We start from the raw sequence: 27,367 nt of genomic DNA, 5'->3' as shown, positions 1-27,367 counted from the left end.
TTTAAACTGATCATTTGTTATCCTGACATACGTCTAGCCTGCTTCTTGTTTGACGCAACAAATGTCCTATTTGTATAAATCTGTTCCCTTGTTTTCCCCCTAAAGGTATTCAAGTATCGCTCTGCTCCGAAACTTCTGTTCCGCTACGCGCCGCTAATAACAAAAGGAGCCTGACAGCAGAGCGCCAGGAGGCGAAGGCGCGCATTGTAGCGCCGCTCATTGGTGGAAAGAGGCGTCAGTTCAGTCGGTGGTGGGATTGGCTTAATGCATCCGCTGGGTCGCTGTCCTCTTCATTGTAAACCGTCCCGTCCACGAGGAGCGTGCTAGTTTTCTCTGTCGCATGAGAAGCACCGCATGAAATAAAGCGGGGAAAGGGGGAGCGAGCAAAGCAAACTGGTGCGTGCGCGCGCGAGAACAGTATCAGGAAAAAGGAAAAAACAACTTAAAAGAAAGAAATATGGCCGTGTCGGCAACTCCGCCGGTGCTTTCTCCGAGCTCGACACCGGGTGCGGGCGCTTTATTCCGTCCTGACCAGCTTTATTCCAGCCCAGCCGAGTCTCCGCGGCTCACCGGCAACATGATCAATGCGTTTCTCAGCAGCGGAGGAGGCGGCCATGCGAGCAACAACGGCCCCATCGGAACCAGTAACAGCAGCAATAACGAGTGCAAAATGGTCGACGTGCACGGGGTCAAAGTGGCCTCGTTTACGGTAGAGGGACAGGAGCTGATCTGCCTACCACAGGTGTTCGACCTGTTCTTGAAGCACCTTGTCGGCGGCCTTCACACCGTCTACACGAAACTCAAGCGCCTGGACATCTCGCCAGTGGTGTGCACAGTGGAACAGGTGCGCGTGCTGCGCGGCCTCGGCGCGATCCAGCCTGGCGTGAACCGATGCAAGCTCATCAGCCGTAAGGACTTCGAGGCACTCTACAACGACTGCACGAACGCCAGGCGAGTAACGCAGTTCAGCATGGCACAACACAAACTTCAGTCCTAGCTACTATTGAAACTTTATTCTTTGCATAGCCAAAGTCACAGTTCTGTGTCACATCGCGAAACTTCAGGAGCACTTTTTACTTGTGTCCTTTATTGTTCTTTTTACTGCACAGTGTCGCAGTTCAGCAGTACGCCGAATTTCGGGTGTAGCTTCTAGTTTTATCTTTTTCTTGTATGCACTGAGTATAATCCAAGCTTTTGCAACTTCCACTAAACTTTCTGTTTTAGACCAGTACTCTAACGCAGCTTTCGAACCGAATTCAGTGGGTTGATGACATACACCGGTTTTGTGCTTATATTGGCAGCATTTTAAACAACAGAACAAGGAATGAAAAACTTTTCACCGACCAGATTTAAATGTATGCTCACTGACCATACAAACCCCTTTGCAGCATCGTGTTGTAAACTATAAACATTCAGACAGACAAATAAATACATACTTAAATAAACAAGTAAGCGCTGTTTATTTTTGTTCGTAAAAATATTTGCCCTGACAGTTCTGCAGGAGGGATTCCTCACACTTCATGTTGACTTTGTTTACCCTTGAAATTAGCTTGGGAGATGCAGTGTATGCGGTTTTAACCTTGTTGTTAAAGTTGTGTTGTTGATCGTCCAGCGTAGGCATAAGTGATAAGGGTCCGTCCACGTGCCATCGGGTACATCGGGCGATGCATACACCCCACCTCTTCTGTGGCAGGTTCTTACGGTGTCGGGTACCCAGCTGCGGGTACAACAGTGCGCGCTGGGGCTCCAACCAGGGGGGCATTCTGATCAGCAGTGCAACACCTTAACCATCTCCCCCGACCGTCCAGCGTGAGGAGCTAAAACTTCTGCGAAAAGAGTAAACTATGTTTATAAATAAATAAATGAAAAGAAAGCGAACTAAAACTCTTACATAAGTTGGCTTTGGAGTTAGTTAACGCACTTTAACACAGCAAAAAGCATGCAGTGCGCACACTGGCCATTCTAACTATACAGCTTGTTACTCTGATTTTAAATACCTTTAGTTGTAATATGATTTTTAAAAAAAATAGGAATTCTATTCAAGTAATTTTTTTTGAATGAACATAGAACTGGTCATGGTACTTAGAAAAGTTTGACGTGATCTGTAGTATAGAGAAAATCGTATAGAGAATAGATAGGATCTCAATTCACACACGTGCACACACACTCACAGGATCTGTGCATTATTGTCTCATTTGCCCTTCCTCACGAATGTTTATATATATATATATATATATATATATATATATATATATATATAGAGAGAGAGAGAGAGAGAGAGAGAGAATATCAGTAACCAATATTTCCAAAAAGTGAGCTTTTCCAGTACATAGCATGCTCTTATCTGCAGGTGAACTGGATTGAATTTGAATTTAATTGCATCATTTCCATTTTTATTTAAGACCACAAAGAGGTTTGGTTTATTGTTCAATTGATTATCTTGCTTTGCTTTGTCAGTTGCGGCACTATTAATCACTCTGTTAAACAGTAGGGTGTTATTACCATTTTAACAGAAGACATCTTGCCTTATTTGCTGATAGAGGCCAATAGATTACTATAAATACATTGCCCTAAGCACAAATAAGTTTATAGTACTACTACTATTGCGGCCTATCAACCTAGCCATTGATAGAGCGATGCCAAGCAGTTGTAAGGAATTAAGGGATAGTAGCCTATATGGGAAATAAGTGACCATCTTTTATGTAGAAGTATTTATTGAATACACCCACAGAATGTCTACGTGTGTGTGTGTGTGTGTGTGTGTGTGAGAGAGAGAGAGAGAGAGAGAGAGAGAGAAAGCATCCAGATGGTGTTTTTTTGCTCAGGGTTCGGTAATTAACCTTTTACCGCAGCCCCCTCTTCCTAACCACAACCTTTAGAATCCAACCGTTAACTTTATTGGGTTTTGCACTTTTCACAATCGATTTGTCTTGCACACCCATTCAACACAAACCATCAGACCTATTTTATTCATTTTAATTTTTTGCATTGCATACGACTGTCAAATATTTAGGCCGGAGTGTAGACATTGGAATTAAATTGGTTTAAATACGTTTAGTTTAATCTCTCCCCTCAATCACTCTCTCTCTCGCTCTCTCATTTGCTCACCTTGCTCAAAACGCTGTTCCGCTCTCAGACACAGCACACAGCTAAGCAGTTAAGTATGGAGCGAACACTTCACATAGTGATCAGAAGCATTTCCACCCCGTCTTTTTAAAACACGCCAAGGACAATTTAAACACACGGAGTTAAAAAAGCGCCCAAATCAGCAGAGGCAGCCTGCGCTCCTAACAGCCTGTTTTTACGAGTCCGCTGCTGGCGATTGATCTTCGGCTTTAAAAAATACATTCATTATTTATTTTACAATATTTTGGTGAGCTAAACATTAAGCTAAACCAATTTAAACCTAAAGGATGAAGCGCCACGCAGAAGCGGGAATAACACTAGAGAGAAACACATTGAGTTTTCTAAGCTTTAATTCAGTCGAAAACGGAGAAACTCGTGTCCCAAACGCAGTGTTCTAAAGTCTATACTAATCTGATTTCCTCCATTCACTTATCAGATTTTTTTTGTTGCTTTTTTTAAGTCTTCAAAACCTTTTGGTTCTCACTGTTGCGATCCTCCTGAGACTTTAAAGAAACAGATTAAAATAGTATTCCTGATGCGTCTGATCACGTAAAGGGCCTAACCTGTATAACGGATGTCAAGCGTATTTTAAATATTGTTGTTTGGAAATAAATATTTTAATGCAATAAAAAAAAATCTTTGATGCGAACATTAAAGTCAATAAAACAACACGGCTTTAATTGCGTGCATGTTTATTAAATTAATAGTCATGGCTTTAGTGTTTAAGGGCAGGTGAATGATAAAGGTCATGGTGACAGTTGCTGTGCGTGCTTGTGTGTGTGTGTGTGCGCGCGCGCGCGCGTCTGTGAATCGATCAGTGACTTGTGCGTCAAGTTGCCATGCAGCGTATAATGTGCGAATCGGTCGGGGTTCATACTGACACTCTCTCCGCTCCTCACACAACACCTCGTGTTTCTTTAGCCTCATTCAGGCTGAACTTTAAATGACCGATGTTAAGTAATTATTGGGGATTTTAGGAAGATCTGACACAGACACATTCACAATGAATGGTGGATAGCAATGATTCATCCTCAGTTTTCCAGATTTATCTTATTTTATCGTTCGCTTCGTCTGATATTTCTATGCAGTAAATTAATAAGAAAAAGCCCTCCTCGGCCCGACAGAGACCCAGAGGCCCATTAATGACCACCTCATGAAGTCCAGCCGGAAATCATCTCTCACCTTAGCTACACTGCATCCGCTGCGTCTGCGCTCGCGGTGTTTTCTCGTGTCCGTGTGTGACTGCGTGAACAAACAGAAAAGCAGCTCTTCAGGCAGAGAAACTTTAGCAGCAGCTCTAAGCATTTGACAATACCTCAGACATAACTTATTTATGTTTATTATATTATCTGTTATGTTTCAGGGTGCTTTTTGACGCTTTTTATCGAACAGTTGGCCATGAAATGGGTTTTATATATTAAGACTAAAATCCAGCCTCTTTTTGAAGTTAACATTCCAATATCAACGACCTTTCCCCGCGTTAGATTTATGGCACTCCATTGTAAAAGCAAAGGTTGAAATACTTTGAAATTTTATTGCCATGTATGGGGGTGGGGTTGATGGGGTTAGTTAGCTCCCCTCTCTCTCATCATAACCCCGCCTGTGACCATGCCAGCCCTCATTTACGCGTTAAGACGCAACGCTTTAAACCGGTCCTGCGCGTAACCGACAGATTCAAGCAAACATGCGGTCAGTTACTCACAGGAACGCGCCGCGCGCACGCGCCTCCAGTCCGCGTGCACTTTGGGGCGCACTGTTTTTTCTGTCTAATGTGGATTTATCCGTTTTAGATTTCCTCAGATCCTAACAGCTGCTTCATAATAGTTTTACCTATTGTATTTTTTGGTGGTTACTGATTATTATTAAGATGATTAACTGAATAATAATTTACTGTAATGTTTAAGCTTGGTTGGTTGTCTTCTGCTTCTAGCCTTCTATTGATAAACTGGTATGTCTAATTTTGGGGCATTTTTACAGTACATAGTTAAGAATATAAAAATCCAGGTTCATTGTTGTTAGAAAATCTATCAAAACCTTTTATTTTATTTAAATTTTGGTGTATATAACATTGCAATTAACACACATTATCTGATAAAAAAATATAATTTGACTGTCATTTTGGAGCGTCTCCATAGTGCATGCCACATGTCAGTGCAGTACTGCAGTGTGCATTGCCTCATACCCAGTCATTGACGATGCTCATGGGACAAAGAAAGACCATGCTTATTAGTATGAACGTGAACAATTTACAGCATTGATGTAAATTAGACTACTAGTTTGTTTATGTATCTGAAACTCGAATAAACTAAGTGGGATTAAAACACTGTTTCAGCACATTTTAAACCATGTTTGAATAACATTTAAATGCAAACACAGAAAACAATATTTGGATTACTAAACTAATACAGATAGTGCATAGTTACACAACTAATTCACATAAAATCTGACATATTTGTACTATTATATATAAATTATATAATAGCATGTACAGTATGTTCACATTAAGCTGAGAGACATACTGTAAAAACAAATAATAAAAAAAAATGTAAGGAAATATAACCTTACGTCATCATGCACCAAACTGTTAGGAACAGCGTGAAAGTGTTGCATACTTAATGCTAAATGATTTGCATTCAGAACTGTTGACTGACCTCTAGTGTTTTTGAGGTGGCATTTGGAAAGCTTGTTTTGATTTTATGTCATGTGTTTTGAGAAATGACAGGGGACAGGGGATTGCACACTGTGTCCAGATTTGCATCTTGGGTGTGTTGCTTTGTGATTCAGAGAGTTAAATGTGACAGACGGAGAAGACTTTTTAAACAAGATGGAAAATGACACCTCTGCCACTCACTGCAGGAGAGTTTTTGAGGAGGCCTGCCACAGCTACTGGTGTCATTTTGACTTTGAGTCTCCTTCCTGCGCTTAATGACACATCTGCACCCGGCCTATATTTATTACAGTCATGTAGAATAAAATTGATTGTCTCCTAAAATTAATTTTTGCTTTGCCTCTAGCAGTGCTTTAATGGAGGACACTGGGCTCCATGCAGGAGTATACTGTTTAATCACATTAATATCACAGCCCCTAGGACAGCTAAGATAATTGTACAAACCAACACAGAAATATGCATCTCCAACTTTTATGATGGAATTATGCAAATGACTTATCTAAAGCCCTTCTGAGCACTAATCATCTAATTAGGGCTGATCTTTTAAATGGTTATTTTTTGTATGGTGATTCAGAGAAGAAGCAGGAAGCATAAAATTGAAGATGACACTGAAATCAGTGTTATGTGGAAGTAGATGTTGGATGAGATGATTAGGAGATGTTTAAAGACTTGAGATATAAGCTCTCTTTAATCCACAATTGCTGCTTTTCCATTTTTCCCCCCATTTGTTAATCTCAAGTTTTGACACTAAGCTTTGATAGGTGTGAAGGGCTGGAAGCTGGTTGTGGGGGAAAAAACAATCTAATTTAGGAAACGTTAGAACCCAGTTTACATGTGCAGCATTACCTCTTTATATGTTAAGGGTAATATATGGGTTATGTCTCATTCACATTCAAGTTTCTTGATCTTGTGGTTTTATATCAGATAGGTGCTCAGTATCCTAATTACATGGATGAATATTTCATGACAGCCTGTACAGCATAGCTACCTGTGCGAATAGCAGCTGTCGGGCGTTTCGGCTTTGGGACAGTGAGCCAGCGAGTGGTGGCTGCAGTAGTAGCTTTAAGGTTCAGGTGAGCACCTTAAATAGCCTTGGTCTGATAAAAGAATGTTCTTTCCCCACTTTAATTTTTTATGGTTGTGTGATCCATATGAAAAGACATCAGAATTTCCATTGGCATCACATAGCTACAGGTGGGAATATGCATGATCAGGCCAAGCACAATTTAAACATAAATGTCGATTGGGCAATACTATTAATCAAATATGAATAATGTTTGTTTGTATGTTTATTCATATATGTGTATGAATGTGTTTGTTCCATCAAGGCAGTTTAAACCTTAAAGTGCACATTTATGAAACTGAAACTGTTATAGTGTCTTATCTGAGACCAAACTGATCAAAGGTTAACACAATTACTGTTTATTGCTGTAACAGAAGTCACAGAGTGACTCGAAATCTATTAATAATCATGTTGGATGTCAAAAGTGCTGGTTTTCCAATAGAATCCTAAAAATAATTAAGGAAGGAAATAAACAAACAATATGGGAGTAGGGCAGTGAGACTAATGAGAAAGACACACTCTGTGGGTTTGTGTTTGTTTGTGTGTGTGTGATGTTTCCCATAAAATTAGATTCCATTGTGTTATTATTATATAATAATAATATAATAAGGAGCCCAAGTACAAAGTACTTTATTTACCAACTGATCCATATAAAAAAAAAATCTATAAACTGTATCATCTAATTGAAAAAAGTGACCTTACGTGTTTTAACACTTTAAGCGCTGGCCTCACAATTCACATCTTCACTGGCCAATTGAATTTGGTACTCAATATTGACTAGCAGTACAGTGCACTAACAAACCTGCCTTTGATCCACTTCCACTTCTCCTGTCTTATAAATATTATATAAATAGTATGATGTATATTATTATCATATTATTATCACAATATTATTAGATATAACTATATATATAACATATAGCAATACATTAAGGATTAAAAAATTTACATCCAGTGTTGATTTTGTGGCAGGCTGCTAAATGTAAATCGTTGTATTGAACACTGTATATGGTGCTTATTTTGGATCAAGAGAAAACTACAGGTATGCAACAACATGATCTGTTTAATTGCTCCAGTTAGATCTGTGAAGAATTTATTCATTATATTATTTATTATATCAGTGCTTGCCAAATCCATGCCAACACTGACACCAAACCCAAAACTAAACTTTAGTAACCAAGAAAGATTTGAGCTCATTTAACTTTTTAAATAAAAACTACATTTTTCCCCTAAAAATCCAATTTCCTGTAGTGTACAGCTGAATGGGCAGTGTGGGGCAGCATATAAAAAAATTCACCACTCTGCAAGATTACTGTAATCGTAACATTAAAAAACAAGATGTATAATTGTTAAAGATGCTATTTAAAACAATGTGGATATGGACTGAAAATAAGATGTTCATTTGTGCATTTCTGTGGATGCATGTGTATATGGTATGGCCAAGATCGAAACCTGCGTGCACTAACAAAAACGTTGTATATGTATGGGATTTATCCCCCAAAATTGAGGCAACAATTTGTCACCAATTTGTGGTATATATTTTAAATTATGTTTCATTATGTAATGTTTAACCCATTTTAACAAGTAATATCTGCACTGCACATGTTGTGCAGCCTGCGATTTACCCCTTGACTTTACCCCTCGGCTAATTCATTTTTAAAGTTTGAGCAAAAAAAAAATCTTATAAGAAATTATAAATCATATCAATATTTTCTTAATCAAAGTCTCAAACTGCTACACAGCAGAAAACACGTCTCTCAAACAGCCAGTAACAATTAGGTAACAATAGATAGGGAAGTCTCCAGTAGATAACACTTGTTAGTGATAGTATTGCAGAAATCTAACTGTGTTAGAAATAAATACAAATAAAGTAATGTCCACTAATGGCTTAGAGGTTAGCACTATTATCCTCCATCTCCAGGGCTGGTGTGTATGCGAGGAGTTAGCATGTCGTCCTTGTGCTTGTTGGGTTTCTCCTCCCGTGTCCTCCTACAGTCAAAAGAGTAATATAGGCTAAATAATAGTGTTTCCAAAATCCCCCTAAAGTGAGTGTTTGAGCTTGTGCTGTGTGAAAGTTTGGTACCTATCAATCCAAAAAACAAAAACAACAGAAAGAATAGTATATTATTGGTGTAGAAAGGTTACTTTCTAATATTTCTAACAAGTAACTGTGTGGCAGTTGAATCGGAACTAAAATAATTATGCAACTGAGCATTTGTTATGAATTCATGCGAACTTATGCTTATTAAGTTCATTTCAAGGCTTCTAGAAATTGACTCAATACGCATAAAACATGTCGAATTATATAATTCATAAGCAGGATTGGTAAGGTGGATCATGACTTAAAACACACACACACACACACACACACACACACACACACACACAGTCAGAGGCCGGTACAGAGTTGTGACATTAAGTGTGTAAAATAGAAATACATTTTGAGCATAATGCGAATGAGAGTTTGATGGTGCAAGTGAGTGTTCAAGTGAGCATAAATAAAATCACAGAGTTTTATGCTCAATTTGTATTGTCATACTATTCCAGCTCCACCATGTACACTGACTAGTCTATTTAGGGTTGTCTCCTTGCTACATGTCATATGAGTGACAGCGGAACGCCGTAAATGACGAAGAGAAATGAAAGAATTTATTGAGTTGTGTGACTGAATCATTTGATAATCTCTGGCCTGATTGGTGAATTAATAGTGTTTTGTTTTACACTATGTGAGTGTGACCAATGAGTGTGACTGATATAGCATCTGGGATTGTTGTCAAGTAAATAATTGAACACGTGAATGCAGCGTGATCTGAATGCAGGGAGGTACATGCAAGTAAATCTCCATTACTCAGAAATTAGATTGTATTTATGTATGAATCAAGATTATCATTTTATATATATATATATATATATATATATATATATATATATATATATATAAGAAATGAAAGTCAGTCAATCTCAAAAATCTCAAAAATTATCGAACGCTATAATTAAGTTGGCTCTCATGAGGAATGTCCCAGGAAAGAAAAGCTAAGAGCTACCTCTGCTCCATGGGATAGATTTATTAGAGTGAAACTACAGATTTACCACAACGCAGATTAGAACCCACTTAAACTCGTAGTTCAAGTGGCAGACACATTTCAACCTTCGCTGTTCAGAGGAGACTGCGTGAGTCAGGCCTTCATGGTCGATTCACAGCAAATAAACCATTACTCCCAAAGAACTACAAGCAGAAGAGACTTGCTCGGGCCAAGAAACACAAGGAATGGACAGGTGATTTTTGGTTTTAACTGACGGTTCCTAAATGTGTGGTTCTTTCTGTGAAGCGTGGTGGAGGAGGTTGTTGTTATACTGTTAGTGACTTAGTCAAATTTGTGTGCACACTTAACCAGCATGCCTACTACAGCTTTTTGCAATGATATGCCATACCATGTGGTCTGCTGTTAGTGGGACCATCATTTGTTTTCCAGCAGGACAGTATCCCCAAATACACCTGTAGGTTATGTAAGAGCTATTTGTTCAAGTATGACAGTGATGGCGTGTTACATCAGATGTCCTGGCCTCCACAATCACCCCACCAAATCCAACTGAGATGGTTTGGAATGGGTTCGACTGCAGAGTGAAGGAAAAGCAGCCAACAAGTACTCAAAACCTCGGGGAACACCTTCAGCTCCTTCCGAGGCTGACTGAGAGAATACCAAGAGTGTGCAAAGCTGTCATTAAAGCAAAAGGTGACTATTTTGAGGAATCGAAAATCTAAAACATATTTTGGGTTATTTAACATATTTTTATTGACTCCTTAGTTCCATGTTTGTTCTGTCATATTTTCAGTGGTTTCAGTATTCATATACAATGTTAAAAACAATAAAAAGCTCTCTGCTGAACCCTCTATCAACAAGGTGACTGTCCTCAAGACTAACGCTCACTGGGAGATTTCCCATATTGCATATCCTGAATAAACTCTAGACTGATGTGCGTGAAAATCCTGTAAGTGCCAAATCACAGAAACCACATTTTTCCACTTGCTGCTATAAAAATTTCTCAAAACTGAAGGCTCCTATCTTCATGTCTTCAGCATTTCACTGCTACCACATAATTTGCTAGCCCGGATTAAACTGGAGTGTTGCCTTAGGAAAGGCTTCCGTCGTTAAAAACCCGTTGGTCTGCTGTAGAGATCCACCCTGTACTATCTGGTCTCACTCTTTTTCTTTCTCTTCCTTTCTCATCTTCATGCTGTTTGAGTCCATTACAAGATGCATGAGTTTTTATTTGCCTGTGATAAATAGACTGTCAGCAGGCACTGGTAGGAAATAAATTTGTCAGCTTGCATTTTGCCTGCCTAAAAGCCAGGACTTTCAGACTCAAATCAAGTTGGATTAATTCATCCCTGATGACATAATGACTGCAGATGTACCAGCATTTTTCACAATGAACTCAGGACGTGATGAGTTGATAAGGCTGACCTGCCCACTGCCTGTTTTTAATTACCTCACAAGAATGCTTGTGTGTCTGGATGTTGATTTGTGCCTCGTCCAGAGTGGGCGTAATCATGCTCCTGTCTACCTCCACTGATTCTAATCTTTTACTTTGAGAAATTAAACTACATAAGCGTTTGGTTAGTCTCTCTCTTACTGTGTGGGTGTGTGTGTGTGTGTGTGTGCAAAATAAATAAAAATAAGGAATAGTTTCTATTCTATTCCATTCAGGAGATTCAACAACTACTCAGTCAGTAGTATGATTACCTTAAATAATAAAAAAATAAAAAAATTTTGTGCTCTTTATGTAAACTGTTGTGAATATTTTTGAACATCTTAGTAAACAGGTTGAACTCATGGCTAAAGATATAATCTCAACACAGTCATTTTACAATGCCAAAAAACAAAGTCAAAAATAACCACAATAATGCTGGCTTTCCTTACTGGATGAAGTGATCCTTTGCGTTTTGAAATCATCTGTTGTTCATTAGCATGGCTAAAATGTGACTAAAAATTTGCCGTCAGCAGAAAACAGGGTTGTGCACGGTGACCTGACATTCTTGTAGTGAAGCAGCATAGACTTTTAGCATTAGCTGGCTATTTCCACCGAAATCAGTTTTGCACTTCATTTCAGTTATCATTTGGTCACTCGTTCATACACCTCTGTGCTGTACGGAATATTTAAATGCAATACGGTAGGCTAATGTAACCTTTGGTTATAGCTTAGGCTTGCAGTTAAATGAAAGAGCATTGTGTAAGAGCACAGGACGTTTCTTATAGAATCAGCCAATTAGAGTCCTGCTGCAGCACTTTGGAGGGCATTTACTCTATGCACCCACTTTCTGGACAGTGCAGGCACAATATTATGCGTCTGGAGCATGCACTACTATGTGAGCCTGGCTGTTTTGATTAAAACACTGAATATTTAAAGTTAAAGATTTACAAAATTAAATGTATGATCTTTATTAACTGACTAACAGTTTTTGTCCTTGACTAACCAAACTCAGATTAAGTAATTAATTAATTGATTAAACAGATAGTTGTTAAAAGTCGTAGCCCTGATCAGTTCTGCCTCACTTGATCTAGACGTTCTACCGATGAAAGAAGGATCAACATCGATTCTGGGCTTGCAAACATGCTGGTTCTGTAAGTTAGGACTACGCTATAAAGCAGGTTGTTTAGTCCCATTAGGTCACATTATCACATACTGTATGTCTAGTACCTCCGTTTTAATTGTCCCTCTGGGGAGAACCCTAAAACCGAGTGTTTGCCTATCTGAAAGTGCACCAAGAACACCTATAAGGGACCTCAAAAACAAGGGTTGGTATATACTAGGACAGGAGTGAAAGAAAAATACATAGAAAAAAATCTTAAAAAAATAAATATGTAGAAGAGAAATAAAAGTCCCTTTATTTTGTTTAAGTTTGGCAAGATAAAAAAAAAAAAATTAATAAAATCCTGAGTGACTGATATACTCCCAACTTTGCTTAAAGACATGATTTTAGTCCCACCTCCATGCACTAGGTTTCTAACCTATAATAGACGAGACCGGATCCTTGTCATGAATCATAATGCAGAAGGAAGGATTTCTTACTCTCACTCAAGCTTGGTAAATGAATCTGCCTAACAGCTTTGCAATTAATCAAATTTTAATTTTCAATAATCATCATTATTTATAAATCATTTAATTATATAGAAATGTGTTGTTGACCGACATTAAGAAACACATTGTTTTAAACTGCACTAAAACACGACAACTGGCTTTGAGCTCTAGGTTTCTAATCAATCACTGATAAGAATGAATTGTTGTAACAAACCATATTACAGAAGGTGGGATATCTTAACCTCAAAAAAGTTTTGCAGTTGATTTTTAAAAAAATTATATATATATACTTTAAATAAGTATATATATATATATATATATATAAGACACTCCAGCCGTCTCAGCTTGTTCTCTTGTTATTTTTTATTTTCTTATGTTTCTTCTGCTAGGTCACTTAAGCGGTTCAGTAGGCATGAGATATGAGGAGGTGTGAGGAGAGAAGTTCTGTAGGAGAACTGTTAAACGTTATTCTACTAAATAATCCAGTTTGGGTTTAGTTTTTGTTTTAAAATCTTATTCTGAGCTCACCAAGTCTTTTTTTATTCTTCATTTTCATTCTACATTATTCAACAACAGAGTAAATACCACACACACACACCCGCACACACACGCGCACACACACACATTGTAACCTGATTCACCATCTCTTTAATGCCTCACTATGTTAGATGATCAGCATCTATGTGTCAGTGTGCGTTGTGTGTGTGAACAGGACATAAATGGATGGAGTCAGCATTGGGTGTGTGTTCATGCATGTTTTTGTGCAAGCTGTGTGTCTCCGTGTATGTCATTAATTAAAAATATTTCCTACGCTCCTCAGGCTCACTTTATCTTTAATACAAATCCAGGAAATGTGACGAAGGTCTCATTCCGTTAAACGACTCAGACGCCTATTACCTGCAGTTTAATTCACCCCAGTGATCGGCTGTATGAGGCGTTGAGGATGATGTGAAAACCCAGCATTGCTGTCGAGCATCAAATGCACAATGCTATCCGTCTTTTGGCCTCTGCCATAGTATAATTCTTTTCCTGTAGTGTGTCTGCTTTCCCAAGGTGCCTCACTGGAAGATTGGAGTGTGAGGGATGGCATGCTCACTCGACCTCCTGGTTCCATTGAGGCTTGTGGGTAATGGCTGGGTCAGAGGCCTTTTTGATGTTTTATTGAAAGATCACTGCAGCCATCCCAACTTTTTCCTGCGTGTAAATCAGGATCCTCTGTGGCAGAGCAGAGTATGGTTTCTGTCAGGTAGCAGCAGGAGAGGCTCATCTATCTATCTCTTACTCCCCCCCCCCCTCCTCTTTTACCGCCTTACACCAAGTCGCCCACAGATAGTCTGCGTACAGCATGCCTGTTTTCCGTTTTGTTGTACGCAGTGCAATTTGTCTTTTACTCTGTATATACATGTATTTGTGGTTTTGTTTGTGTCCATTTCAGCGCAGTATAGCTTTCTTTGTCATAGATAAACTGCTGAAGCAGCACAAACTGCCTTCTTTACTTCTCGTGCTTTGCGCATCTGTTAATGACTGAGTTGATGTAGTTGAACATTTACTTAATAAATATGTCAGACTTTAACTGCTTTCTTTGCTCTCATCCTCCCTCGCTGCCTCCCTACGGTCTTCACCTCCGTCTCGAGTGTTTCCCAGGGCTTGCTGTGAAATAGCAATTAGTTTTAGATTTACGCCACAACGACAGACACTGGTATATAAATAGAGGTTAAACACACAATTTACATATTAATTTCATGATTCATTTAATCAATGATTTATGTGGATATAGATTGCTTTTAATCTGCCTCTCTGAAGCACTGTTCTCACACACACTTTCTCTCTTCTGCTGCTCACTAAGCATGACAGAATAGAGTGGTGGTAGGATCTCTCTCTCTCTCTTTGTTGTTCTATCTCTCTCTCCCCTCTCAGCTGTTCAGTGACTTGGAGAGGAATGCGAGTCAAACAGCCCTCCTAATTGGTTTAATTTTTCAGTGCGTGCGCCGATCCTGACACTCTTTACCGTGCTCCGCCATATCTTCTCTTGCTCAGTGATTGCTCTATTTCTCTCTCTCTCTCTCTCTCTCTCTCTCTCTCTCCCTTTCTCTCTCTCTCATTTGGATTTTTCTCTCTCTGTCTCTGATTTTCATTATTAATAATAGGGCAATAATCTGGCTGGTTAAAGAGTTGATAATGAGAGCAGTAGTAATGGTGATTGGTGGTACTGGTTGGATGTTCAGAACAGATTGCTCATATTGAGGCGAGTACAGACATAATTGAAGTATGATTGAGACACATTCACTCATTTTGAACAGCTCATTGCTGGAGACAGCAAGGGACATGTGCATGAGGAAATCGAGGAAGATAAATTGGCGACATTTTGCTGTATATTATATTACAATGGAAGTGTGTAGGGCAGCAAATTTTAACTTATTTGTAGATTTTTGTGGTGAAAACCGCTCAACATCTGCCCTACCCAGCTGAATTTTTTTTATAAATGTGTATGTATGCACTCGAGCTGGTCAAAATATTAGTTCAGCGTCTTTAACAGCGGTGTCAAACTGGTTGGAATGGAACCTGCACCCACATCTGCCCTTTCTGGATCATTTCGACACCCCTGGTTTTTATCATTGATTATAGCCCGCAATGCGGTGTCCAACAGATGTATGAAAATGACCTCTTTCACAGTTTGAGTCCTGCAATATGCCTCTGCCCTCAAGGAAGAAAAACTTAGTAACCTGGTCATACAGTGCATTCAGGTCATTCTTTTATTGCCACATAACGTTGCTGAGATTAGACCTGACCACCCAAAGCACCCTCAGCCCATGACACTGCCTCCAGCGGCTTGTACAGTAGACTGCACATGCACATTTTACCCTGATGCGCCCATGGTTTTGGAACAGGGTCAGTCTAAACTCATCAGACCACATGACCCATTTTCCATCGCTCCAAAGTCCAACCTTTATGCTCCTTAGCAAATTGAAGCCTTTTTCTGATGAGTTTCACTAAAAAGTGTTTTTCTTATGGCCACACAACTGTTTAGTTCCAATTCTGTAAATTCTTTTCACACTGTGCATGCAGAAATTCTCTTACCGTCACTATTAAACAAAACTCTGAATTATATAGTCAGTTTTGTACAGCTTCACAAAGTGTTCAGACGATCTTCATTCATGATTTTTTTCTTTTACAAAGGTTTACAGTTCAGCACTATCCTTCTAAGTTTTGATAATGTGGTTTATTGTTCTAAACCCAATTCCACACTCAGATCATCTCAGTTGCTTTTGCACTTTTTCCCAAAATAATTTCCCTTCCAGTTAACTTTAAAGCCAGGCATTAGAGCGATGATGTTCTGTGGCTTCTTGTGGAGGGTGTCGCTAACTGTCTTCTGGACAACTGTCCCGTCAACAGTCTCCCCCCTTTTATGTACTGAAATAGAAATATGCAGTATTTATACTTTATTGAATAGTAATTTACTAATCAAATTTGAAACGAAATATTCTTATATTTTGGGATACTGGACTTTTAATCTGCGATGGATTGGCACTTCGTCCAGGGTGTCTCTGCTTTGTGCACTAAGTCTCTTGGAAAAGGGCTCCAGGCCCCCCGTGACCCTGTGAAGCCGGTGTAGATTTTAATACCTAAAAAAAATATATATATATTTTTGGAGATCAAATCACGATTTTATTAAATTAGGTAATTTTAACGTAAATATTTTTGTTTAATCAGAGATAAGTTGCCTCTTCCATTGTTTAAAAGTAAAATTTGGTTCATTATTTATAATATAAGGACAATATTTTTTATGATATTTATGAAATATATGTTTTTAATTAAAATTAATTTGTAATTAATTTGTAATTATAAGAGCCATACGATGAAGATTACAGTTCATCTTGGCACAGAAGGAACAAACTGAAATGATTTATTAGTGTTGACATCAATATGTCACTGCAGGGTTAGACTGGAAGAAGAGCAGAGGAAAGAAAGGGAACACAAAAGACTTGGAGAGTGAGAGAAAAAGGAGAGAGAAAGTGAAATAGAGAGAGATGTAAGGTGCAGAAAGGTGCGTGATAGCTGCTCATCCTGCGGAAGGTAAATAATAGGCTTTAATTATTTGCTGGCGGAGCTGTTGAAAGCCCGGGCCGATATTATCACTGGGACTCCACAGCTGCTATGACGTGTGGCTGTGAATGTTAAAGGTGTTAATGGAGGTGTTGGTGTGCGCGGGCGTGTGTGTATGTGTGTGTGGGCGTGCATCTTTGTTTTATCAGATCGTGGTAAAGACACAGTTAAGAGATAGGAGATAGGCGATAGGGGATTGTTAGCCTTACTCTCCACACCATTAATTTTAAAGTGTCCCTCTGGTGTAGGTTCCTGTTATCAATATACACATCCATCTCGAATGATCAGTGTTTCAACTGCTAATGTGTCTTATAATTAGCATTAAATGACATATTTCTACATGAGCTTGTGTATATTCAATATGCCTTTATAATACGCCAAGTGTATATATAATACAGCAACATGATTTGTGAAAAAACTATGTATGTGACAATGATAATTAACAGAGCGCATATTGTATTAAGAGTAATTGCATTATTTTGTTACACTTTTCCTTACTCATCTTGACACGACAGCTTTATTGACAGCATGGTCTAAAGAAAGACAACACTCATGTTGTACACATATACACATATATTAAATATGATGGTTAGTGCTCCCTGACAGTGCTGCATTGTATATGTAAGCCTCTCTGATCACAGATCTTTCTCAATTAAGCTCGCTGCCAGGCTGGCATACACTCATGTTGGCATGGGCACAGCGTGGGTCTAAGGAGAGACATTCATGAGCCTCTCGCCTGCCGTAAAGCTCAGCTCTGTATCGCCTCCCAGTGATAGGCACTACTGGCCTTTTACAAACCCATAACTCATGTATTGGTCCATACATGGGGCTTTGTGTGTGCACACTATAAGCAATGCTTCTTGTCAGATGTGTGTCTTGCGTCGCAATAGCATGCTTCACAACCACTTCAGCTCATTAATTTTCTCCTTAAAGTTTCCTGCATCTGGGCCTGGCGCAGTGTGTGTTTGTGTGTGTGTGTGCGCGTGTGTGTCTGCTGTGCTGGGGCTGTCTTGTGCATTTGGATGAGAGGGGAGAGTGAAGCTTCCTAATAACTCTGATTTCAAACCCACATTGGCTTTCCTCTAAATAGCCGCTATACACACACCCCGCGAAAAATCCACTTCACACTCGTTCTCCTGACATACATTTTTTTATTTTCAACCTGCCAACATTGTCAAGGCTATGCTAGGAAAGGACATCAGCATTATGAACATATGTATGTGTGTATGCCTCCTTGATAAATACCGAGCAGAACACGTTCTGTCTGTCTGGTGTGTGAATGGGCATGTGTGGCAAACAGGCTGGCAAGGAAGCAGGTCAGGGTTAGAGTTTGTGCAAGGTCACATTTAAAACACATCGGGGTTCGGAGGGGCCCATAAATCAGCTGGTGCATATGGCTGCCCTCTGTGCTGCCTGATTTAACACCTGCACCCAGACCTTCCTTGTCAGGCCTGCCGTTCTTTATTACTAAGTCTTGGCTTGCTATGGCACTTCATCCCTCCCCCTCCTCAGCACTGCGAATAGAGTTCACCTTTAAAAGAAAGGCAGCAGTAGCTCTCTGTCCTCTCTTCTTCTGTCACTGGCTTGCTTTTTCTCAGCTCTCCGTCTTTTGTTTTCTCACCCCCCTCAGAATAGATCAGAGTTCAGGGAGTGGTCAGTTTTTTTTTTAAACATAAAGCAGGGGAAATGCAGGGGGTTGTGATTTAGTAATGGCTTCGCTATGTGTCGAAGAGGAAATAGGATGTGGGTGCGTGGAGCGTGGCCTTACATGTTGTGGCTGTGATACACAGTCTGGAGGAGTGCTTAATATGTTTGTTGTAACTGTGACTAATATTTTACAGCCTGATTAATAAATAGAAAAAAATTAAAATGAATTTAGATTTGAAAAAAAAAATGAAAATGTGCTTAATAAAACATAAAAAAAAATTACATTTGTTTGTTTTAGGAGAAAACGTTATCATATTTTTTTAACAAATCTTTTTTTAAAACAACAACTTTTTAATAACTTTTATGGCCACAGTTTTGAGGTCACCGCTGCGAGCAGGTGCAATGTCTTCCATCTTGCATGACAAATCAGGACCTCACTAATTAGGAAATGTATGTTAAATAATGGAGCTCACCGGAGGTTGAGCTTCTGCTCTTTTGTCATCCATAATAGAATCCTTCCTTTAATTTCTCCAGGGCGGAGGGGCCTGAGGGGCCCTCGAGGGGACATCACTGTATATTACTGAGTAAAATACAAAATGATGGAAAATTGGTGATGTGTAATATTAAAATGAGTCAGAACAAGCAAAATGAGTTAAAAGCTCAGTGATAGGCTATTCTTCTCCTATTCTTTTTCGGCTAATTTGGGCTTTAACAAAGACTAATGGACATAGGCTGCAGTCTGTGCGGCTTCTGTTTTAAATCAGGAGTTGTTATTCAAGGTATAAGTGCATTTCCTTTGTGTCATACTGACTGATTCATTTGTGTATCAAAGTTTTGTGTCAACTTACTGACAGGATTTATTTGTAGAGTTTTGGTAGCTCCTTAGAAAATCCCTAAGCTAAGCCCTTTAGCATAGCTCTTGAACATGCTAATCACAATCACAAACAAAAGCTGTTGTCAAATTGCGTTAACATCTCACACAAAGTGCTTTTTTTTGCGTGTGTGTGTGTTCCTCACGGTCTGCCTTAATAGCAGCCTTGGCAGCTTAGGAAATAAATCGCAAACAATTTGGCCACCCTGTCATAATGCGAAGGCGCTTGTCAGCAGGTTCTCAAGTGCAGAGAAGGAGAGTTTAATTATAATGTGAGACGCGTGGCTCGCGCCTTCCGCTGATTGGCAGGTAGCCTACTCGCCCCGCCCCATCCTGAGAGGAGAAGAATGCGGAAGTAGTTTGACGGCTAGCACCTCGACGGCCCACGCTTTGTTCTTATGAGCTTGAAAAGAGCCATGCGAATATTCCTGTCAGAGACTCACCGCCTCTTCTGTCAAACTCGGTGCCATTTCTCCTGCTAAAAACACACTTCCTAGCATTGTTAGACTTTTTTTTTCTCCCCTTCATAACTATTTCCACAATAGTTCTCAAAGTGATGAGTAGCTATTATTTGCCTACTAATACTGACACATAATTGGACAGTTTCCGCCAAAATCTGTGCTGTTAGGCAACAGCGTTGTCAGAGCAGCGAATGGGTTATGAGATTCATTTCCTTCAAGACATTGTGAGGTTGTCATTCAAAAAGTACTCATAAATAGTTGTTTTCAAGCTAGATGAAAGTTTTTTGTCACCTCAAAGCAAAATTTTTCTTCCAGAAAGTGGCGACAGCAGGGCAGCAGCCCAGAAGATTTCTAGTTTGTTCTTTGAATATTAGCAACGATGTTTTATTGATTAAATAGCATCACTGCTTTAAAAGCTGCATTTAACAAAGAGTAGGACTTGACACGGGATTTGGCAGGGAAACGTTGACCCACTCGTGGATCACTTGTTAAAAAAATATTACTTTTACTATTTACAGTTGCAAAATGACTGAACTTTTCATGCCAGCCTCATGCAGAACTACATACTTTTCCTATATAATTGTAAATGACTGAATAATTAATAAAACTCACTAAATAAAATGGTTTCAAATAACTCAGTAAATAATGCAGTATATAGAGACAGAAAATAAATAGCCAACTCTTCTCACATAGACAAATGACTTAATCCCCTTAATGTGACACTTTCTGTACCTCCCGCTGCCTCTTTGCATCAACAAACACGTGACACCCCTGTACGTCTCCTCCAAACCTCTCCTCTGTATCTTGTCGTTATGTCTCTATGTCAGTGTTCTAAATCTTGCACGATCCCTTTTTTTCAGATCCCTATTTCCCGGTTCATCTATAGCGCTTGAACAGTCGCACCAAACTCAGCCGTCTACCCGATCGAGCCCTCCAGCCATGAACAGCAACCATTAATGTAAATTCTTGAATAAGGCCCTGATTTAGCAGGCAATTGACGTATGCCAGAATGCCGTTATCAGCGTGCGTACGATATGAAAATGACTTTCGTGTGACGTGGCGCAGCGTGTTATTAAATTGATTACACACATGATTGAACCAATTTTATGCTCGGTCGTGTGCGCCCTGTCTCTTTCTCTGTCTCCTCCTCTTTCCTCTTCTAGAGTGCAGCGCCTCACAAATATACTAAATAGCTCTTAGGGTAACAGCACATATATTAGGCAGCCTAAATAAACTGAGCTCTTTTAGTAACTAATAATTTTGTGCGATGCACTTTAAATCAGTTGTTTCTAATATTATCTTATTTATGGCAACTGTAGAACATCTAAAATATTTTTTGCTCTGTTCCTGCAATAACCATGTGATAGTCATTTACGTTAACATTAACAGGGAATTTTTTGAAAAGTCTTGCATTAGATACTGAACCAGTATGAATTTTTTTTGCATAAATAGTAATGTTTATACAGTCTAATATTTTTCATCATTATACTCAATTTTTCAAAACTCTTCTTTATTCAGTATTACAGAATTACACATAATAGTACAATGTCTGTTCATCATATAATTATGATGTTAATAGGTGACGCAAATCCACACAGAGGATCACAGAAGTTGATATAGTTCTCAGCACTTTTCTGGTACATCCTTGATCAAAAACAGTGACCATTAGCGATTGGGATAAGATCATAATGATAGATGATAAACCTTTTGTCATTTTGTCAGGGAATTGCTAATAGTCATTATAACACACACACACACACACACCTCCATTTCTACAATGCATGCTGTTCATAAGAAATTGCTGCATTGCATTTAGCACAGCAGGCTTCTGTCTTTCAGATAACGTGCACCTTGACATTTGGTCCTCCTTAATACACCTCTTTGTCACAATCGCCGATGTAATTGTCTTCTACAGAGTGCCGTGCTTTTAATTAAAGTGAGTGGTACGCTATGACAGAAATGATTTATTACACACACTCTGCTACCGACGCACGCACACACGCGCATACACACACACACACACACCTCTGACTGTGAGTCTACACACACAGGGCAAATTAATTACACCAAATCAAATTACACAGCAGCACCAAATCACGCTGTCTGTCTGCATGTGCCGCGGCAGCACCAACAAGAAGTTTATTAAAAGCAAAAAGGAGGAAAAAAGGGACAGAGGAGCAGGAGAGTCAGAGAGGTAGAAAGTGAAAGAGCAAGTGATAGATTAAGTAGAGTATTATTAGGGCTTAGTTGAAGAGGGTGACTTAATTATGGAATGGTGTGTATTTGTGTGCGCGCGTCTGAGTGTGTGCGTGTGCATCTGTGTGTGTGTGTCCGCGTGTCTGTCTGTGTGTGTGTGTGCATCCATCTGTGTTGGTGTGTGCATCTGGATGTCTTGTGTATGTGTGTGTGTGTGTATGTGTCGTCTGCATGTGTGTGTGTGTGTGTCGGTGTGCACGTGCACTGAATCATAGGTACAAAAATGCACTTCACTGCATATTAACTGTTAGATTAATGCATTCTGCTTATTTTTTAAAGCCCAAGCTTTGTTTCACTGAATATTTCCGAGTGTGGTCTACACTTCGGTGTAGTGTTGTTCTTTAGCAGTTAAAAAAACCTGATCAAAAATTTCATAGGACAGTTCTCATAATTCTTTTATGATCTTAGATAAAGCACATATTTATTTATTTTATCTAATTTGTGACAAACTTGTTTCTGTTTCATTATAGAAGGCTATAGAGAGGTTTTTGTTCCCTGCTGTTACTGTGTTGGTAAAATAGATTCGAGCCATGCACGGAAGCCGTGCTCACAGCAAATAGTTTAATCATCTTAAGCATTCTAAATTACCCTGGATGCATCTCTTCGGCCTGTTTTGGATCGACTGCAGGACAAAAACTCCCCCTTTTCTATTAGACCTATTTCATGTCATCTTTTTTTTTTTTCCAGAACAGAACAGTTGTACTCAGTATCCCCCTCCTTTTTATTCACTCGAATAATACACAGAAAACATCCTGTTTTGCCTCCAAACTTTTAAATGTTAATTAATTGTCCCATCCTGTATGCCTGGGAGGAAAGGGCTTGGGAAAAATGATTACAGGGAAGGGAAGAACAAACAGAGCTCCCTTATGTTCCTCGCTGTTGTAAACTGTGTTGCTTTACACTGAGATAGACTGACAGTGAGTAAGATGGAGCACAGAGAGAGTACGTTTTGGGTCCATGATGCTGAACTGACAGTAAAATGCTACGTTTAGAAGTGTGTGTGTGTGTGTGTGTGTGTAAAACATCAGAAAACTCATTACTGACAGCTAACATTCATGATAATACAGAGCATACTGTATGAATACACACAGTGGCTGTTTTCATAAACTACACTTTTACTCATACTGAGGCTCTCTTGTTTCTTTTAAAATGAAAGATACACTCTTTTGGGCCACTCCTGTGATTTTAATTAAATAGAGGTCATGGAGGTGTACAGTTCACCTCCCACGTTTAAAGGAATTTAATCTGCAGGCACACACATACAGACGCACTGGCGCAAGTGTCTTTGTGTGTCTCTGTGTGTGTATGTGTGTGCCTGTGTGTGTTTTGTGTGTGTATGTGTGTGAGTCCCACAGTTTAAGCCATGTCACTCACAGCCGTGACCCATCGTGGCCTAGGGCGTTTATGAGATCCAATGCGGAAAGTTGATTTGTGTGTGTGTGTGTGTGTGTGTGTGTGTTTGCTTTGTGTTTAAACCTTCCAATTCCTATGTGCACATAGATGCATGCTGGCTTTCATCATATATTATTGTGCTGTGTGTGTGTGTGTGTGTGTGTGTGTGTGTGTGTGTTTGTGACAACAAATAAAAAGAGAAATGAAAGTCCTGAATAAACATATAGTGCAAGTTGTAAATAATGAATACAAAATGTACAAAAAAGTACATTTAGTTTGATTTCATTAGGTGTCTGTGTACAAAGTGAGTGTAATAAATTGAATCAATTGCGTTCATTTCCTCAAAATGAAATCTCAAATGCTGTACATGCCACAAAAAAAATCTCAGCTGAAAATGTTCTCCTTGTTTGATTAATTATCGCTTTATACAGTTTTAACAGTTTGAACTGTTATTAGATTTTGTAAAGCATGTATCGACTGATAAAAAGAGTAGGTCACAACACCTATGGATTTTTCCGCCCACGGCATCGGGCACGCAGGATTAATTAAAAAATGAAGGCAGCTATACGAATGCAAGTTTGAGGTAATTATTTGAGGTTTGTGCTGACTCCATCACCATTGAGACTCGTGTCATGTTTAAGTGCTCGCTAAAACAAGTATTCGTCCCATGCTCGATAGTTTATTGTTGATCACTGCTTAGCGGTTCACTGCTGAGTCTAAGAGCAGAACAGCATTTTGAGCAAGGTTAGAGAGAAAGCACGAGAGAGAGAGAGAGAGAGATTGAGTATTATTAAAATTTCCTGAACAAATACAAGGTAATTGGCTTGGGGCAGCAGGGTAATTGGCCTGTTCAAAGTCAAGGGATAAAAGGGGAAGGAAAAAAAAGAAAATTAAGGACCAAAGATGGAAAAGTTAGTGGAAAATGTTAATATTGCACTATTGGTTAAAAATTATGATGACACAGCGAGAGCAGGATGCAAGCAGAGCAGATGAGAGCGAGAGAGAGAGAAAGTTGGCTAAAGGTAAATAAGCATATTATTAATGGACGATGGTTAGTGTGAATTCTCTCACTGGATAATATATTAAAGAGCCAAGGAGCAGTGGTATGAAGAAGAAAAAGGTGTTTCTGTGCTGAAGTGTTACGATTAGAGGAAAAGAGTGGGATAAAGGGCTAAATCATATCCATCTGAATAAGGGATAATGCTCGCTTGGAGGTCAGTGGCTCCCTGGGGGTGGAGGGAAGGTGGAAGAGTCGTGTCATGAAATAATTACTTAACACTAGGTAAATAAAAAAGAGAGCCCTCACAGACATGCATTTTGAGCCAGCGCAGACACCTAGAGCTCATCAGTGTCTGCGTATGCTCTCTCTCTCTCTCTCTCACACACACACACACACACACACACACACACACACACACACCACTCAGTTACATATCCCCACCTAGCCAAGATTAGCCAAGTAGAGAAGCAGGCTGTATTAGGTTTGACCTCCTCTGGGTGAGCTGAGATTTGATTAAATGGATGCCTGGGGTCATAACCCCATCTAAACACACATCAGCTCTCAGCATTAATCAAATAATGCTTCAAAAATATTGACCTGGCCACCACTCCCCACCTCGTCTTTTCACACCCACACGAACCCTGCTGGGGCTCAACGACTATCCCTTTAAGACTGTGTGAAAGTGAAAGATTAGCATTTCTTCACCATGAACTTTTTAGTAAAACTATTGATCTTAAATGTTATTCCCTGTTAAGAATTTTCTTTAAAGCTCAAAAAAGCAGGGATCTTCGCAACAGGTTTTGAATACCTAGGAAATGGATTATTCCGGTTAAGCCTTACTAAGCTTAGAATTAAAATCATATTACCTTATATCTGTAAAAAAAAAAAAAAAAAGCAGTATGTTTTTCTAGGCCATTCCTCTACGTAGCCCATAAATAACACAGGCTCTTTAAAAATAATGGTTTAATTACTTTTTAAAATGTACTTATATGTTAAACCTGTATGCTCATTGTCAGTCATAAACAACCATTATCATGCAATGTGTGCATTATAACAAATATTTCTTTAAAAGACCCCACTTTGAGTCGCGGCAGCATCCCAGAGTGTGTCACCGCTAACTTTTCTGATATTCCTGGAAGTAAATCAGTTAAAATATTACTAAATAGAGGTTGACAACTGTAATAGTGGTATTTAACACACACACACACACACACACACACACACACACACACACACACACACACACACACAACCACACACACACACACACACACACACAAAATAAAATGTATACCATGGCTGCATCTTCCATCTTTTATTCTAAATAATAGATGTTGGTTTTATTATATAGTACTGTGTGGGTTATTGAGTCAGCACAAGAACATTTAGCAATCCCCTCCAAAAGTATTGGAACGGCAATATTAGTTAGTTTGCTTTTTTTGCTATACACTGAGGAAATTTGTGTTTAAATGCTGAGTATATTTGAGCTTTTATTACCTTCTATTTGAACCCATAATTTTTATCCATCAAAAGTATTGGAACACATGACAGATGTTTGTTGTTGCTCAGGGTTGCCATGTAAGATTGACTGTTTAAAGTAGTAATATCTCTAAATTCTCATTTTAGCCCTGTGCATATTGCCTGTGAAGACTGCATTTGTTGTTAAAAAAGGATAAAAGGACATGAAGTCCAGACAGCTGTCTGCTGGCTAAAAGCAAGCCAGTTTGAAGCTCAGAAAAGAAGGAAAATTGATCAGAGCTCTGGCACAGAATAGTCAGTGCAAAAATTTGGGAGGTTCTAAAAAAGAAACAAACAGTCAGACAAGGAACAGGTCAGCCAAGGAAAACAACAACATTTGATTACAGAAACATTGTAAGAGCTGTGAAGAATAAAAAAAGATCAAAACAACAGTCAGTAACATCACCAACATTATCCAACACAAAGGGGTGAACATATCACAGTCCTCCGTTTGATGAAGAATGTGATAGCAGAAGTACAAACGCCAAACCACAAAATGCTAACCATCTAGGACTGTCTCAAACACACACATCTAGAAATCCTGAAATATCCGTTGTAGCTGCAACAGAAATCGTTTTAAAGAAAAGGGTAAAACATTAGTGGAGTCACCACCTGGTTGCCCTGGGCCTTCTGAAAGATGGGTATGTCAGCTTGTAGATCTGAGCACAAATTACCCAATTTAATGTGAAAATTCTTTGGTTAATATAGGAATTTTGAATTTTGTGCGCTTTTGCAAAACACTATAACTCCACCTCCCAGAGTTTTGTCACAATCGATAAATCAGCCTGTAATTTAGTGTCAATATTATGTTGGTTAAGTTTTACTAAAAAATGTAACACTTGTGCTTTGATTATAAATTTCTTGTGAGTAAAACAGATAAATTTATAATAAAAATAAATACATTTATACATTTTATAAACAAAGTCAGTACTCCGTGTAACAATTCTTTGAGTACTGTACATTTGTGGTCGCATAAAAATCATTTGTCAAAAAGAGTGAAAGTGCAGATATGGCGTTTATCGCACACACTTTGTACACACTTGAATTTCAGAAACTAACAAAGTCAGACATGGATGGGGATGAGAAAATAATACACAAAAGGAATCAGCGATTTAAACCACAAATGCAATGTGTTTTTTTTTTTGGAGTAGATTTTCACATCGGCCAAAGCACAAATAAG

General features: G+C 39.0%; 1 protein-coding gene across 2 annotated transcripts in view; it reads left to right on the top strand.

The window, feature by feature from the left end:
• Positions 1–276: 276 nt before the first annotated feature.
• Positions 277–27,367, top strand: part of dacha (dachshund a) — a 134,915-nt gene continuing 107,824 nt past the window's right edge. For both annotated transcript variants that reach the window (XM_053479098.1, XM_053479097.1), the window contains exon 1: positions 277–951. In XM_053479098.1, the coding sequence (XP_053335073.1) occupies positions 458–951 (494 nt within the window). In that variant the 5' untranslated portion in view covers positions 277–457. The remainder of the gene's footprint in view (positions 952–27,367) is intronic.

This window comes from Clarias gariepinus, chromosome 19, assembly GCF_024256425.1.
Source record: "Clarias gariepinus isolate MV-2021 ecotype Netherlands chromosome 19, CGAR_prim_01v2, whole genome shotgun sequence".
NCBI classification, from domain to species: Eukaryota; Metazoa; Chordata; class Actinopteri; order Siluriformes; family Clariidae; genus Clarias; species Clarias gariepinus.
Note: the sequence above shows the minus strand (reverse complement) of the source record. Positions and strands in the feature narration are given on the sequence as shown.